This window comes from Phymastichus coffea, unplaced genomic scaffold, assembly GCF_024137745.1.
Source record: "Phymastichus coffea isolate CEN01 unplaced genomic scaffold, Cenicafe_Pcof_1.1 PCOF00041, whole genome shotgun sequence".
Taxonomy (NCBI): Eukaryota; Metazoa; Arthropoda; class Insecta; order Hymenoptera; family Eulophidae; genus Phymastichus; species Phymastichus coffea.
In genome coordinates this window covers 893,491-911,013 of record NW_026706852.1, presented here as the reverse complement: position 1 = coordinate 911,013, position 17,523 = coordinate 893,491, and the positions used below count along the sequence as shown (strand labels likewise).

At 39.1% G+C, this 17,523-nt stretch overlaps 1 protein-coding gene across 2 annotated transcripts in view; it reads right to left on the bottom strand.

The window, feature by feature from the left end:
* LOC131664157 (hepatocyte nuclear factor 4-alpha) overlaps positions 1–17,523 on the bottom strand; it is a 900,667-nt gene that overhangs the window by 741,373 nt on the left and 141,771 nt on the right. For both annotated transcript variants that reach the window (XM_058935049.1, XM_058935050.1), the window contains exon 3: positions 7,691–7,785. In XM_058935049.1, coding sequence (XP_058791032.1) covers positions 7,691–7,785 — 95 coding nt within the window. The remainder of the gene's footprint in view (positions 1–7,690; positions 7,786–17,523) is intronic.

Below are 17,523 nucleotides of genomic sequence, written 5' to 3'. Positions count from 1 at the left end.
TTAACACTTTATCCTTGGACTTTATTTCTTCTAGGTTTTCTTCTGTCTCCCATTCTCTCCCTTTATTTCCTGTTCTTGCGTTGAAGTCTCCTCCTATAATTATTGTTTTTCCTCTGTTCTCCTCTATCTCTTCGCTTAGGTATTCATAGTTTTCCTTCTTCTCGTGTTGCATATACACCCATGCTATTATGTATTTCCTCCCTCCAATCTTTATTTCTCCTACTATTACCTCACTTATCCTTTCTTACTTCCATTCAACCTTACTCATCCCTTTCCTCTCTCTTACCGCCATTATTCCTCCCCCTATTTCTCTCCCCCTTCTTCCTTCCCTTCTTGAGTCTCTCCACTCTACGTTGTACCCTTTCAGTTGTTTCTCCACACCAGTTCTTGCCCCTTGCCTCTTCACCCAGGTTTCCGTTAGCCCTATTATGTCGAATTCCCTAACATATTCCCAGTCGTCTTCCTCCATGTTACTCAACCCCGCCACGTTCCTTCCCTCTCTCTCCCTTCCCTCCTCTCTCTCTCTCTCTTTTATCCCTATTGTTTTCGAAACCCTTTCGCCCTTTTTCCTACCATTTTTCCCTGTTTCTCGCTCCACCACCATTCTTCTTCCTCTAACTTCACCCCGTTATGCGACATCTTTACCTCTTTATATTTACTTTTTATTTCTCTCGCTTTCCTTCTTACTTCCTCTCTTATCTTCCTCTGCTTTCACGTCCAGTCCTGATCTATGTATATCTTTTTCTGTCCCAGCTTCTTTTTCTTCTTCATAGTTCCTTCTTTTTGTTCCCATGAAGCGCATCTAATTTGCCACATATTTTTTCCTCTTTTTCTCCAATCATCCCTCCCCGCTGTCCCTCCTATTCTTCTCAGATTCACTATCTCTCCTTACATTTCTACTTCCTTCCTTAACCAGTCCTCTGCCTTTCCCTTCTTTTCCCATCTTAACTCTCCCTCTAAGTCTGTCACTATTATATTGTTTATCCTACTTTCTCTATCCATTTTTTCTCTCATATACTCTAATTCTTCCTTATTGCCTACTTCTGTTCCTCTTTGCTTCTTGTTTCCTCCTTCTATACTTTCTTTTAATTTCACGCACTCCTCTTCCAACTGGTTCATCCTCTCTCCTCATTTTTCCTGCAGTTTCTTTTCTCTACTTTCTGCTTTTTCCCTTTCTTCTTTCGTCTCTTTCTTTCTTTCTTCTCTCTCTCTCTCTCTCTTGTTCTCTCCTAACTTTTCTTATTTCTTTCTCCTATCTTTCTTCTCTTCTTTTCCCCTCTGCCTCCATTCTTTCCATTTTTCCCATTATTTCTTTAAACATTTCTGTCCATTCTTTTCTTTCATCCTTCCATGCCTCTCTTAAATCCCTTATATCTGCCCGTATCTTTTCCATTATATCTTCTACGCCACTACTTTTTCCCACTTCTTTTATCGTGTTGTCCAATCGTTCTACTCCTCCCCTTCCATCTCCCTCTCCTCGCTTTCACTCTTGCATCTCTTTGCCTCTCTCATTTCTCCTCTATTATTCTCCCTCAGCCCCTCTCCGCTCTATCTCCCCCTCACCACCTTTACTCTTTTCTTCTTTTCGTCCTCCGGGCCTTTCTTATCCATCCTTCCACCTTTATCTCTTAATTTTTCTGTTGTCACAAATCTTTCCATCACTATCCCGTAAGCCTTAATTCGACTCTCTAATTCTACTCGTGATCCCACCTTTATTCCCTGTCTTACCTTTTCTGTCTCCGCCTTTACTTCTTACCGCCTCTTCTCTGTACCTGCCTTTCCCGCTTCCTGATTTTCTCTCTTAACCTCAACTTTTCTTTTTTCTTTATTCCTTTCTCTCTGCTTTTTCCTGCTCTTCTCCAAGCCTCTTTCTCTCTCTACTCCACTCCTCTTCCACCTCCACGCTCTTTTCACCTCTATTTCTCTCCTCAAACACTTTTCCTCTTTAACTTTCTCACCAAAACTCGCACTCACAGCCAAGACACGTCCACACTCTTACACCAGCCTTCCTTCTCCTATATATATATCAGTACTTACATTTACTATAAACATAATTATAACGTTTATTGTAGCGATTATTTCCAAATTATTTATTTTATACTTTTTGTTTTCTCCTTGTTTTTTAAAAAAAGATATTGAAATTTAATTCAACCTTCACAAAAAATTCACAAAAAATTCACAAAAAAACAGAAAAAAGACACAATAAAAATTTCACTTTTAGTAAATTGAAACTTAAATGAACGCAGTTTACTATCGTTAAGAACTGGCGAACGATTCATTCTGGAATAGATTTTCTAGAAAATCAGGATATTTCCTACTCCCCAAAAGAAACTAGTCAAATTGCAAAAACATTTTTAAAGGAAGAGGAACATCGATTTCTCTTTAGACGCTCAAAATGTGGTCGATTTTTAACGCATCTCAACAAAAGGGTAACTTAAAAATCTTATCTCTAAGTAAAAAAAGCATTAAGATAACTAACGGCTGTCTCAAAATATACAAGTATATATATATATATATATATATATATATATATATATATATATATATCTTATACAATAGAAAAAGCATTCGGTCCCCGAGAACAAGGAGAGCTCACACTGCTAGAGCGCATCTTCATTGAAAGAGCAACATCGATTGTGCTTTAGACTCTCAGTATGACGTGTACCGTTATCACAGGTAGTGCAAGGTGGTGCGAGTGGTTAAAAGGTTTCCAAAATCGGGAGAGAGAGAGAGAGAGAGAGAGAGAGAGAGAGAGAGAGAGAGAGAGAGAGAAAGCAGCATCGACGCTATACAGTGTACGCGCCTAGCTTAGTAAGATAGAGATGCTTCTCCCTCTCCGAAAACCCTCACCTATCCAGCATATAGCTTACCAAGCGCCCTACTAACTTCTACAGCGTCCTATCTTTCCAACCTCTATAGGAGAATCTATCTTGACAGTCTATATAATAATATTTATTATTATATTATTTACTGATAAGGAAGGGGAGGGGCTTTGGGGGTCGCGATTAGATCAAAGAACCACTCTGTAGGATCGTCGGGAGCTACCATCCACTACTTTACCACCAACTATGCGAGGGAAGCGCGCGCGCGCATGCGCAAATGCCTATGTATGTAAGTTGATATAGTAAAGTTATAATCACAGTAAATTAAGGATTATTATTATAGTTTTTAGTTTTAGGCATACGATTGTTAATCCAAGACTCACGATTCTTATTATTCAAGCAAATTATCATTAGCATTATAATTTACTACAACATTACTAGTAATACTGAGTAGATAAGCTTTCCGACCGATAGGGCAGTCTTCACCTTCTTCGGAGCACATTCGCCGGGTAAAGTCCACTGTTTCGACTGTTCCTTGGTCTCTGGTGTATACCAATTGATCCATGTTTCGTGGACTGTCAGGAAACGACGCAGAAACTCCTTCGGATTACGCTTAAACAGCGTCAGACATTGCTCTGAAGTTGTTTTACAGTTGCGCTTGTTGTCCGGAGTGAGCAAACGCGGCACCCATTGCGCCGACAGCTTTCTCATGCCCAAACTTTCATGCAGGACATGACCCACCCGGTCTTTTGAGATGCCTACGATCTTAGCTATCTCGCGCACCTTCAATCATCGATCTGCCAATACGAGATCGTGAATTTTTGTCACGTTATCCTTCGGGGTAGCCGTTTTCGGAGCACCTGGATGTGGCTCTTCAAAAATCGACATGCGACCACGTTGAAACTCGTTAAACCAATTTTTGACGGTCGCCATCGAAGGAGAATAGTCACCATACACAGCATCCAAGCACTTTTTCATTTCGCTGCGCGATTTCCCTTCCAAAAACAAGAATCGAATCACCGACCAATACTGCTCTTTTTCCATTTTTCAAAAATCAACGGACACACTTGCTTTCACACGCTCCGATCCGGCTGAAATCTTGACAGTAACCATCTAGAAGGTTGTACTACGTGATAGAATATTTCTTTAGCGAGATTGGCGCCATCGGGCGGTAAGGCTAAGTACTTATCGGACCACCCTCGTATATAGAAAATGGTCCCAAGCCGTGGTGAGCCAGAACTATAGATGGTATGCGCTTCCCTGCTCCGCGTGCACCATCAAGCCACGCTGAGACAGAGAGAACACGCGCTCCCTTCCTTCGCACGCTCGGGATCTATACCAATTATATAAGTATACATAAACTGTAAAGAGAGAGTTGGTTTTACCATAAAATTTGCCCACGACTTTATTTACTTATTATTTACGCCGGGATTTGGAAGGCGAAATTCTTCAGCTATTGAACAACCTATCTCCTCAAATTTCTTAATGAAAGCGGCGTAATGAAAGGACGCGGTAGACATCAGCATCTATAATTCAATCAATGCGGCCCTTCTACTAATACTTTGGAATCGCAAAAGGTAGCTCCTCTAGTGCAGTGGTAAGAATACAGACAGTTACTCGCCTTATGGCCTCCATAGAGACAATTGTAACAGAGATACAATTGTCGCACTAACTTCCATCGTTACTCTTGCCGGGTGTTCCTAAATGATATGCTAACCTTGGCGGATCTGGCAAGAAAATTTGCTTCGCTTCACGCCGGGCCTTACACCTTCCGCCATCGGAGTCGTACGAGCGCGAGATAATTTACTTGGCATTGCGTTTCGGTTATCTGGGGGAGTAATGTTAACTGATCTTGAGGATTGAAACATCTTTAATTGGTGCTCGAGAAAGTTCTTCAGATTTGCATACTGGGAGAAAGTGGATGAATCTCGATGGATGGTGGTGGAAGTACTCGATGGATTTCTCCGAGTCTTCACGGATATGGACGTCCAGCCTCATCTCGACTAGCTGTACCTGTAACAAAACTTGATCCTTTGTTACCAATTCTTTTGCGGGGTAAGTGAGGCACTTTCGCTCATGACAATTGAGAGAGAAGAACGAGGGGAGGTTGATAAATAAATTATACACAGACAGGAATCAAATCTCACTTACAACCTATTATTATTAATAATTATTCACACTGAACATATGCGCGCATAACATAATCTAAATTACTCACCAACAAACTACAAATCGAACAATAAACTACTTAAGATAATCACAAATGAACATTTCGCATTTCACTAATACTTAATCGCGTACTTAACCTATTACAAACTTACTTAAAAACTACGCGGACTCATACCGGGCAAATTGCCCGGCACGTGGGCGCCTGGACAATTCACCGGTCGCAACTTACGTCACTATGAATTAAACCTAGCGCGAACCTTCAGATAGCCGGCACGTGAGTGCCAGGCTATCTCTTTCCACGCGCACCGGTCGTCGCATCAACAGAGAGAGAGAGTGTAGAGAGAAAGAAGAAAAGGAAGGCTTGACCTTTATTCTCCTGTTCCTCGCAACGTCGGGAATCCTGAGCGATGCGCTGCCGCAGGAAGTACCGGGCGTCGTCGCTGGTCAGATCGTCGCTAACCGCTGTCGCTGACCAGGTATCCGTAGGCGACGTTGACTCTCTTGGCAGGTGGGCTGACTGCAGTTGCTGGCAAAGCCGTTGCCGGAAGGGTTGATCTTCCTTCCTCCCGGCTATCCCAAACTGCTCTCTCTGCTGGGCTCGGACTTCCGCACTCTCGTAGGACTAGGCTTAGACTCCCTCACTCTCGTAAGACTCGGCTGCGACTCTCTCACGCACTAATTCTTGCGCGCATCTTGCAACCGTTCAGCGGCGCTCGCTCCTCTCCCTACCTTGACCTATTAGTTAGGCGGCACGCGACGCGTCGCTTATCGGTCACGCGTTGCGCGCCTGCCAATCCCTGCATAGGCCTAATACTCTCTCTCTCTCTCTCTCTCTTTCTCACTCTCTCTCCGCGCTCTTCAACTTTTTTTGCGCTCAACTGCGCTGGCTCGTCCTTGGCGCTGAAACAAAAGGCCAAGTGTTAGACGCATACTTTAATGCGCCTAACGTTGGCCACCGCGCCTAGCCGAGTGGGGGAGGGAGAAACGCGGACGAGAGACCGGCGCACGGCCTGCTCTCGTCACATACCAATCACTCATCCCAGTGACTGATAGATCATCCCAGTACAGTCAGCGACCGGCTAGCTTGTTTGTCTGTCTCCAACAGTCGTGTGATCGCGAGAACAGAGCGAGAAGCAATTGCGGACATGGAGAACAATCCAGTAAGATGGTCAACCAGCTTGACTCCCTGGTTATCGGAGCTATGCAGAAGGATGTTCTAAGCTACTTCAAAGTTGGAGCCAATTTGAGGGAGACTCCGAAGATGAGCTACTACGCTGTCTTCCAAACAAGATATCAATCCCTGTAATTTTTGCACAGTAGCTTAATGAGGAACGTCTGTGATCATAGAGCTTATAATGATAGAGATAGGCATATACTAGAGATAGTGTGCTTAATGCATCGTATCTTCACGCAAAGGGTAACCCCCACAGCCGAGAATCCACTTGAATTGCTCTTAGTCTTGTGAGAATAATTCAGGCTTAGAAAATAATGAGGCAGTATTCAAATATTTATATATGGAAATAAATATTGGAATTTTATTATCAATATACAAAGAGGTAGCTTCAATTATCGGCTCTACTTATCTGGAGCGTCTTATTAACGAAGAAGAGTAAACGGCTGTCATTCAACTAAACGACTGAGAAGCGCACCGAGCTATGCGAGCGTGACTACACCGAAGATCGGGTATTACACTGACCCGATTATGTTTATGCATGCAAGCATAAATATTCGATCACGCCTAACAAACATAACAGAAAGAAAACGAGCGCAGATGATGGGGATTCACACCACCAAATAACTACTACAGCTGCTGTTACCAATACACCGACACTGCTACGTTCTGAAAGTACCACCTCGAGTGCTCTGACTGTTGGTTCAAGACCTGCAGATATAGATTTTTTTTCAACGCATATATATAATCTACTTAAGATCCTCGAAAATATGGAATATAAAAACTATGCGTGAGCAAAATAGGGATTGACAACCCGTTCATTATAGTTTACTTGGACGCTTATAATACTATACTTATTAAATTATAATCATCATTTTAGACATTTTTTTTTCAAATATTTATTGATAACTTTGTATATTTCCAGATGTTATTTAACTTTTATAAAATTTTTTTTCCGAGTATAAATTTGGAATACGATATCAGGCTCAAGCTTCAAAAATTCAAATTTTATGTCAAAAATTACAATAAATAAGATATTTTTAAAGATTTCGCAATGCAAAAAGAAAATAAAAAACCTGCCCGTATAAAAAAAAAATTAGCGTTTATATTGAATAATTACATTTGACCGAAAAACTTTAGAAAGTGCCGTATCGGCATTTCTTATTAGAATAAGTAATTTAGTCATCTACTCATTATCTAGTCAGATTTTAATTACCAGTCGATTTTATTTAACTAGCTTCCCAAGTCACACTATTTAGTCAATCTGATAACAAAATATAAAATATCAACCGCTTATTGAATAAAAAAAATACGCGTGATACTATCTACGCATTTCTTTTTAGTAGTTATCTGTGAAGTTTAGACTAAGGGAAATACAATGGTTTAAATAAGTATACCATTTTCATAATCTATGAATTATATTACTGAATAAAACATGAAAATTTTAGTAAATTTAAAAATTATTATTGTAAACAATTATAAACGATTTCATGATTATACATTATTTCATAAAGTAGTGTATGCTTACCTTCTTTCTTCATTCCAACCTTCAAACATTTTTTCAATCTACAATAACGGCATTGATTTCTTTTATCTTTATCGATAACGCACTTCAAATTAAATCTGTAAAAAATTTTAGAAGTAAATGTTAGTACGTTTTGAAAATTTTTTTAGATTTAGAATAATTGTACAGTATTAAAATATAGACAGATGGGATACTGTGTACCCTAATTTTTTTTAAACTAATTAAGCGTGGCACTCGTTCAGCAACAGCCGCAGCAACAGCAGCATTCAGTGTACCGATACCTTGATCGATAGTTTTAGTGTTGGAGATACAACAGTTAATAAATATAGCCTTTCCTTAGAGTTCGACGTAACCAGTCGTATCTATTTTACTTCCACCCATCTAAGAGAATGAGTATGATTCAGCATTTAATAGTAGTAAGGGCCAGAAGGGTTTTAAGCCACTTTTATCATGCGAGTTTTCATTCCTTCTTTACTAGCAGTCGGTAACGTTATCAATCCCATGTTAATGACCTATGGGATGTTTTATCAGCAGATTTTTTATCGACGATGGATTTGTATATATCAACGTGGATGTATGCCCCCGGCCCCATGTCCCCGATGACTGATAAATCAGATTGAAAAAATAGAGGGTGTCCCATTTTAAAGGAACCACCCCAAAATTTTCGACGGTTGTCATTGTACAAAAAAATTGTTCAGACAATAGTTGTTTGGGACAATGGGGGAAACATTTCTGTGAAATCCGATTTGACCTTGAGATTTATTTTCAAGGTCATTTGAGGGTCAAAATCATTTTTTGAATAGGAACTCATATTTTTGATCCCGGATTCGGAAAGAGCGGAAAATTCTACGTTCAGATAACATATTATGTGTGGGGTTCGGTTACCCCCCACCCTCCCCCGTCTAAGATTATGTAGGGGTCAAATTTATGATTTTCTTCATCTATGCACAGGGATGATCGGGCAAGGGTAAGGTTAATTGTAATAACCCAATAACTTCAATACCCAATAACTCGATAACCCCAATAACCCCAATAACCCAATGACCAAGAGATATTTTGAATAACGACCCCCATTTTTTATCCCGGATTCGAAAAGAGCGGGAAATTCTACGTTTAGATAAAGTATTATGTTGGGAGAGCAGTTCACCCCCTATCCCACCGGGGCAAGGGTGAGGTTAATATGATATTGATTACCCAGCCAGTGAAGGCAAGGTATTGATTTCCCAGCTAGTGAAGGCAAGGTATCGATTACCCAGCCAATGAAGGCAAGGTATCGATTACCTAGCCAATGAAGACAAGGTATTGATTACCCAGTCGGGTGCTGCGGGTAATACCTTGCCGCAGCACGATATCGGCCGTGGCATGCCCCGAGAGACAACAGAATATCAACAATTTCGTTTCTCGAATAATCCGGCATATTCCCTCCTTTTCAGTCGACTAAGAAAATTACATTTGAACTATCCTGAGGAGGACTGTTCGCGAATCACTATTGTCATAAACAATACTAAAAAAGTGTTATTAAACAATTTAGTTGGAACTTTGTAGGCTTGTCCGGAATCACACCAGAAAAAAGAATGGAAATAACATGTTATCTCACAAAATGGAAAATGACACTTTTCATGACGGCTTTGAATACATGAAGTCGACTTTGAAAATCAACCTGAAGTTTAAGCTCAAGGTCACTGTTGTTTGACCCTATAATTTTTTTTGGGATATTGGGGTTATTGAATTATTGGGGTAAAGGGTTATTTGGGTTATCGAGTTATTGGGTATTGGAGTTATTGGGTTATTACAATTAACCTTATCCTTGCTTGATCATCCCTGTGAATAGATGAAGAAAATCATAAATTTGACCCCTACATGACCTTAGGCGAGGGGGGGTTAATCGAACCCCACACATAATACGTTATCTAAACGTAGAATCTTCCGCTCTTTCCGAATCCGGGATCAAAAATATGGGTTCCTATTCAAAAATGACTTTAACCTTCAAATGACCTTGAAAATAAATTTCAAGGTCAAATCGGATTTCACAGAAAGGTTGCCCCCACTATCGCAAACAACTGTTGTCTGAACAATTTTTTTGTACAACGCCAACCGTCGAAAATTTCGGGGTGGTTCCTTTAAAATAGGACACCCTGTATATGATTAATGCTATCGACGGCGTACTGGAATGCCTAGTCGGTATATCTCGTGGAAATTTTCGGAGTTACCGGCGTACTTGTGCGCACGCCCCGTGGGATAAGGTTTATTGGAAAATCAACAAAATCACAAAATTTAGAATACGTTTACAATTTTAAATACATTTATTAGATCAAAAAAGTATACATGGCTATTATATTATAATACTTAGACAATTTTTGTAATATGATCATTTGAATTTCTTCTTTTCATTGTCGAACTATTGCTAGCCTCTTTATCCTGGACAATGACTTCTGTTGGTTAAAAATTTGGAAGTGGTTTATTTCCATGTAGATTGTTTTTGTTTTCATCTAGATTTTCTTCGAGAAGACGAAAGTACTTGACTGAATGGTAGCGGTCCATTTTATTTGAATACTGGCTGATGAATGATCTGATCCTTACGTTGTCTTATTCATAATAGTTGACAATTACGTTAGTTACACAGCCAAGAAAGTAATCTGGATTCTGTTTTTGATAATTTTCAATCTTGGTTTTCAGAGGTTTTAGCACTTTACGCGGAACCATCTTCTATATGTGTAAGCCGAGTAAACAGGAATAATTTTCACTTTGGAAAGATTAATTTTGAATTTTGAATCGAAATCAATATATTCACGATGTAGATATAAAACTGTGAATATAAAATATACATCCATATCGAATTCATTTCAGAGATAATTGTCAGTGGTGGTGCCAACACATTCGGCAACATATTGTACATGAACGTTTAGTATGGATTGACTAACATTGATCACTACTATTGTAGCAAACCTATCAGTACTAGAACTAAAAATATCTTCCTGAGTAAATTTATGACAAAGGCCCATTAAATATTCAGATAAGTTGTTCGTTTTCTTATCCTTTGTCATGTACAAAATACCTTTCAATAAGGCTATAGAATATTCAATTATTTTGAGATCATTCGTTGATAGGTTGAAAATGATAGAAAAATGTATCAGCTCCGCACCTTCGTTAATGAGTGACTGTACATAATCCATCGCTGTTTGAACCGTAGAATCATCTACATTGTACGGTTTACTAAGATATTCACGCTAGCAGGCTTTGAATGCTGTTACTTAATGAATTCTTGATGTGTCTGATGCTGTTGTAGACGGTAAATGAGCTGTAGTGAATAAATCGTGCTCTTTTTGTAACGGCAACTGATTCATGCAGAGCGCGACGTCTACTCGTAAATCGCGATCGAAAATCAGACAGCGAAAACATACTCGTCGTTCGAAATCGATTATCAGTACCATGAGTTCTGATAAATCACCTCCTCCGTAAAAAAATAAATTCCCACCAAAAACTTCTCCAAAAAGAATTGTAATAAGCTCTTCAAGTTCCTCTAATTCTTCTAGTTCTAGTTTTTATAATTTAAAATGTGAATATTTTTTTACGTAGGACTATTGTAATTTTTTACTTTTATAATAAAAAGGATAAGATGTAATAAAATATAATAAAATAGGACAAGACCTTAATCTGATCGCATATATAGAGCATGTTGCGATGTGTCCACAGGGTAGAAAAATTTTTCTAAGTTCCTTAGCGAAGCATATTTAGCAAATTTGATCATCGCTAACTATGGATATTTGTTCTACGATTTTTCTTCATTAACGATGGTTTTGACTTTCAGATGGAGTTATGGAAGAATCGTTAGTTAAAATATTTTTATAGAAAAATGACACTGGTACTCATCGTATTGCAGCAAATGAAAAAAAATTAATAAATAACATACAATTATCTAGTATAAATTTGAATATAATTTAAATAAAAGTAAAAAATATATATTTTTTATTATGGTGAAGCTGTTATGCCCATCGGCAATGAAACCCTTCTCGGCTTCTAAACTAGTTTACGCTGTAGAAAGTGCGTCAAATTTATTTGGTTTATGATCTCTCTCCTCTTTTTTTCGTTCTTCCTCTCTCTTGCGTTCTCTTTCTTTCTCGCTTCTTTTCTCATTGGTGCAAGTTTGTATGAGCATCAAAGCACTCATTAAAGAAATCTATAAATTTCTTTTTTTTTATCATGTTGTGGCAGGGGATTTCGGGGGCCTTAACCGCGCTACCGAATCTCTTCCGCCACAAGGCCCGGGTCACTCCTTATCCCCGATTATTTAGGGCTCCAGACCGCCGTTTGACTAGGGCGATCGTCGGGGTTAGGGCCTAACGGTCGTCGCATATCCCGGTTTGCCTTCACGGCGACTGCTCCGGGTGGGCAAACGGGTGAGTACTCGCGATTTCCTCTTCTCCAGGCCTCGGTGTCTATCAATTCGTTTCCTGTTTGTCTCCTCGCTTATGATATGCCGGCAGCTCAGATGATGACTCCTTATTTCAGGTTGAAAGTCCGTTCGAATTCGCGCGTATGTTACCTATCGTGGGGCCCGAAAATATAGCGAATCAGCGTTACCCGATTATAAACGCTCGCGGCTGAAAATCATGAGCATGTAAATGAGGCAGGGTAACAAAAGTAAATTTTATATAAAGAACAATTAATCACTTTTATTGACTTATTTATTAATTCATAAGCAAGTGGTCGGATTGATTAGGGTCAGTATGACTCTGCATAATTATGAAATAGCAAGAACACGAAATAATCGAAATACTAATATTATTCCGGTTGGTCTTTGATTGACAAAAATGATGGAATGGTCAGCGCAAATAATTAAATCACGAGTTTTAATTCGTCTACTTTCAATATTCGCAATAAATTACTATACGGGCGAAAGGTCAGCGCGAATAATTAAATCACGAGTTTTAATTCGTCTACTTTCAATATTCGCAATAGATTATTAATTTGGCGAAAGGTCAGCGCGAATATCTTAAATCACGAGTTTTCTTTGTCTGATCCTAACACTCATATTCGATTCTGCTAAATGGCGGACAGGTCAGCGCGACTAATAGGATCAATGATTTTATTCGTCTAATTCTACATTCGCAATAACTACTATATTGGCAAAAGGTCAGCGCGAATAAATTAATCACTGATTTTAATCCGTATGATCCTAACACTCACGTTCGATTCTACAAAATGGTGGAAAGGTCAGCGCGATTCAATAGGCACCGGCATCGACGGATACACGCGTCGCGATGATCTACTGCACCGAAAAATCCACTCCCGCACTCCGCGATTATTACTAATAAGTGGCACTTTGCCTACTTTCGGTTTTCCTGCTGAGATTTGGCGAACGAAAGTAGCATGAAAAGGAAGTTTTAGCGCAATTAATCCTGCATAACGAGAGGTTTGTTGGCGCAATCACTCCTTCTTGCTCGAAGAACAACGGCAAAATGGACGAGAATCGGCTTTTCGCTGTTAAAGATCGCTTTTCTTCTCCTCTTTCCGAGAAGAAATGTTATTATTGGTCGGTATGCTAATTCGGATATCGGTAGCGCCCTCCGAATATTTTATCATTGGTCAGTATGTAAATTAGAAGGATACAGCGCCGTCCTTAACTCTCCTACTTTCGTCGTTATTTACCTTCTCTCACCCCCCACTAAGGTATCTATCATTAATTGATGGGAAAGATCTACCCTTACTCTTATCTATTTTTCTATCCGGACGGAAATCAAATTTTATTCTAATTCGCTTATTGGTCGTGACGTCACCAGCGAATTTCGTCAGAGGTTCAAATTCTGTCGGTTAATTTATTGATTCAATTTAACGGGGTATTTGTCGCTCGCTATTATAATAGGGGGTGTGTCGGTCGCATGCGAATTTTTATAATTCGGTATTTCTTTCATGTTCATTTTCTAATTATAATTTTAATTTTAATTCGTTGTGAATATATATATAATGTACGTCGTTTCAATTGTGGAGCCCCCATCTCCTCATTTACATATAATTCTATTCATCATTTCATATAATCTGTCTCGCTCGCTCTTGTTTAGTCTATTTCGCTCGCTCTGTCTCGCTCGCTCGCTCTCAGTCTGTCTCGGCGCTTCAAAATGGCTGCTCAGTCTCTCGAGTGTACATCTCGTGTTCTCGTAACGGTCGTTGGAGCGCCTCCTGGGGCGCTCCCGTTTCGGTCAAGTGACGTGTCCCCGGGTATTTTGTGTGTTTATCGTTGTGAATGTGTGCGGCGCTCAGGATGTCGCCGATGGTGTTCGGCAGCCCGACACAGCTGATTGCCGGCTGCCACTTCATCGGCGATTTTCTGCTCGCCCCAGGTGTATCAGTGCTCTGTGAGTGTTGGTGTTGGTGCCTGGGAGTGTAACGGATCTGCATGTGTCATCAACATGCATTTCCGTTGCATTTCCCAGTGAAGTTTTTCCGTTTTTCTTTCGCCGGTCGGCAACACGTGGTCGTGAGTGAGTGTGTGCATGCACTCTCTTATTTCGTGGTGCGCTCCTTTTTTTTCCTTGCTTTTGAGTGTCCGTCGGATCGCGTTCGTCGAGCTTATCTCGTCAATATCTCCGGTTGTGGTATTCGGGCATGAAAAGGGTTAATTGTTTGTTTTAGTGCGCGTTTATTTACATTTTATACAACTGGTTACAGGGCGGCAAGGGACAGGAATGGCTTTCCTGAGGTGTTGCAGATAATGCAACAATCAGGAAAAGCCTTGTAATGTACCGCATTACAATGTTTGATTATTCACGATGGTTAGCAAACAGATTACGAGAAGAACACGAAAACGAAGTAACTGCTGGAGCGACAAGCAGCCTTGTATTATATAGATAAATTGTGATAACGGCGGTAGAATATTAAATAAATAATCTTTTTACTGTATAAATTACAAAGTTCCTGAACGCTCCTGTATTGATATACGTATTTCTTGTCATTTGTTATGATCTTTTGTGCCATGCCGTATGTACATTTCACATTCAGAGTACCTGACACAAAAGTAGGAACTCTACGCAAACTGTGTACTGAGTTCTCTTCGGAATCTACAACAACTGGATCGCGAAATCTACTCCACTAATTGCGATTACGACCTCGATTTGCAAATGGAATCTGGATGATTCGAGTAGTTAGTGATCGACTCTCTTCCCATGTCATTTCATTCATAGTCGAGCAACTCTTTAAGATTTGTCACGCCCAGATCCAGCCTTAGTAAAAAAAATCAATGCATCAGTATATTCATCAACCGAATATTTCGGAAGTCTACCCATTTTTCAAATCATAATATACATCGCGCATGTTGAAAACGTCGACACGCAACTCATTCCTTAAAAATAAATAAAGTCAATAACAAATGCGACTCATGTGACGTATCGTTTTCGAATTTTTTCTTTAGCCATCTATATTCTAATTTTAAAAGTTATGCATCGTATACTTACTGTTGAATTTGATAGATTATTTTCATAATGCAGTTAATAAATAAATAAAATATGAGAGCATTATAAACCTTATCTAACAGTAACTAGATATAAATATTAAAAAGAAAGTTATAATACACAAACCAATTCTGCTTGTTTGATCAAATAGGTCTTGTCACTCATGTTTCGATCTTATGAGAACTGCTACATAGAGATATGTTCAAATCATTTTATTGCACAAATATTAACGGTTTTATATTCTTAAGCAACCAAAATAAAAAGTATGAAGATGACCTTAAGTATTATGGTTGATCAAAGGGCCGTATAAAGGGCTTAGCACTCTAACCTGTCAGAAGCGACTTCTAAAATTCGACTTTCTAAAATTTACATTAAATAAGATAAGTCACTATCATATTTACAATAAAAAAACTTTTTTATATTTATCATTGCATTGTAAATTTTCAATTTTTAGAGAAAAAACTGGAACGTTGACTAAATTAGAGTAATTTATTTCAAAAAAATATTAAAAATTTATTTTCTAAATTCTATAGCTTTTAAATTTTTTCTCTGAAACTTGAAATCTTACAAGACATTAATATAAAAATATTAACATCTTTCGTAACAAACGTATATCTTTTATTATTTTGTTTAAATTTGAAAAATAGATAAACAATAAGTCACATGTCAGAAAGGTTAAGCGCAAAACTGCTCAATCAACGATACGAAGCTTTCTTAAACCCGCATAATATCTAGCTGGATGGATTATTAAGACTTTCTCGACAAATTCATTCCCTATTTTGTATTGTTTACAGTATTTTTTTAGCATTAAAAAATTTTATGATCTTATGATTACCTCGTGCACGTCCACCGATTTCCCGCTGTCGCTTTCTGCTCAACTGCATTTTCCTTATCATCCTCGGCTCATTCGTCGTTTCCAGAACGATAAAAAGTTTGGAAAAACCGAGGGCAAATTATCAATGTTATAAACCAACCAAGTGCTCTTAAGAAATTATTAATAACACAGGTTTACAAAATAAAAAAAGTTGATGCCTATTTGACCAGACAATATAACTTTTATGTATTTCGATGCGCTGAACACGAATCCGAGGTCCGTTGATCTCCATCACGTCAGGTTCAAGGTCTTTCGAAGGTCAAATGTATTTAATACAACGGAATTCAAAATTTGATTACGGATTCGGAAAGAGCGGGAAATTTTACGTTCAAATACATATTGTTGGTTTCTTCCAACATTACCTTTAAAGGACATCTAGAGCTCAAACAAATAATAAATAGACCTTATTTGCTTTTTATCCATATGAATTTGTTTTTGAGACCTCCGATGGGCTTCTATTGTATACTGTCATGTATCTTTGTATTCTGAATACAAACCTGGAATCCATTTGACCTCATCCAGTTAGGATCAAGGTCACTTCAAGTTTAATTCGTTAATTTTGCACAAAAAAAACAAATATAACCCTAGTCTTTGAACCCTGGTTGCTTTAACCCTCGAGCCCTGCATCTCTGCGTGACTATAACCCTGGACTCTACCTCCGATCTCCATATCTTAATTTTCTCAGCCCCGAGCCCGGTAACCTGCAACTCTACAACCCCGACATTCACATACTAATTTCATGAACCCCTGATGCGATGAACTTCGATCTATATCGCGAAAGGCTTTTGAGCGTACAGAGGCGAGGGGCCTTGAGGACATCTAGCGCATACTGGACGGTCTCGAGGGAAGCTATTCTGGTTGTCGATGGTGTAATCCCCGTAGATCTTCTTACTAGGGAGCGCAAGAGGATCTATGACAGAAGGTTAAACGAAAATAAAGTAGAAGTAGCCAAGGAGGAGAGTGATAGAACAATAGAGGTATGGCGAGAACGGTGGTCGAGAGATGGTAAAAGCGTATGGACAAGAAGCTCAATTCCCGACATTAGGGCGTGGATGGAGAGGAGCTTCGGAGAAGTGAACTTCTACCTTACGCAGATGCTTACGTGCTATGGGTACTTCAAATGCTACCGGGATTCTCCGAATAGTAAAGTAGAGAACAGGGTTCTAGATAGGAGGATTCGCTTGCTTTTTACCACCGCATAAAAAATCCCAAACACGGCATAGCAAATTCTACACGCCCCGACCTTGATATTATCGAAATCGAATTGAAATCCAATCGAAATTTAAGATCTTCTAACTTTCTAAAATCAGTTAAAGGTATGAAAATCAGGAAATCTCTGAAATTTATATTAAGTATTTCAATATCACGGTGAAACAATCATTTTTTATTATAATCTCATGGAGAGTACTTCTTAACATCGAGGTTTATGTCTCTTACTCTGTTAAGCCACTACTCTTCAATGTAAACGTGCTTTCTTGCTAGGTCTACATCTTTCATCGAATGTTCTTTTCAGCGCT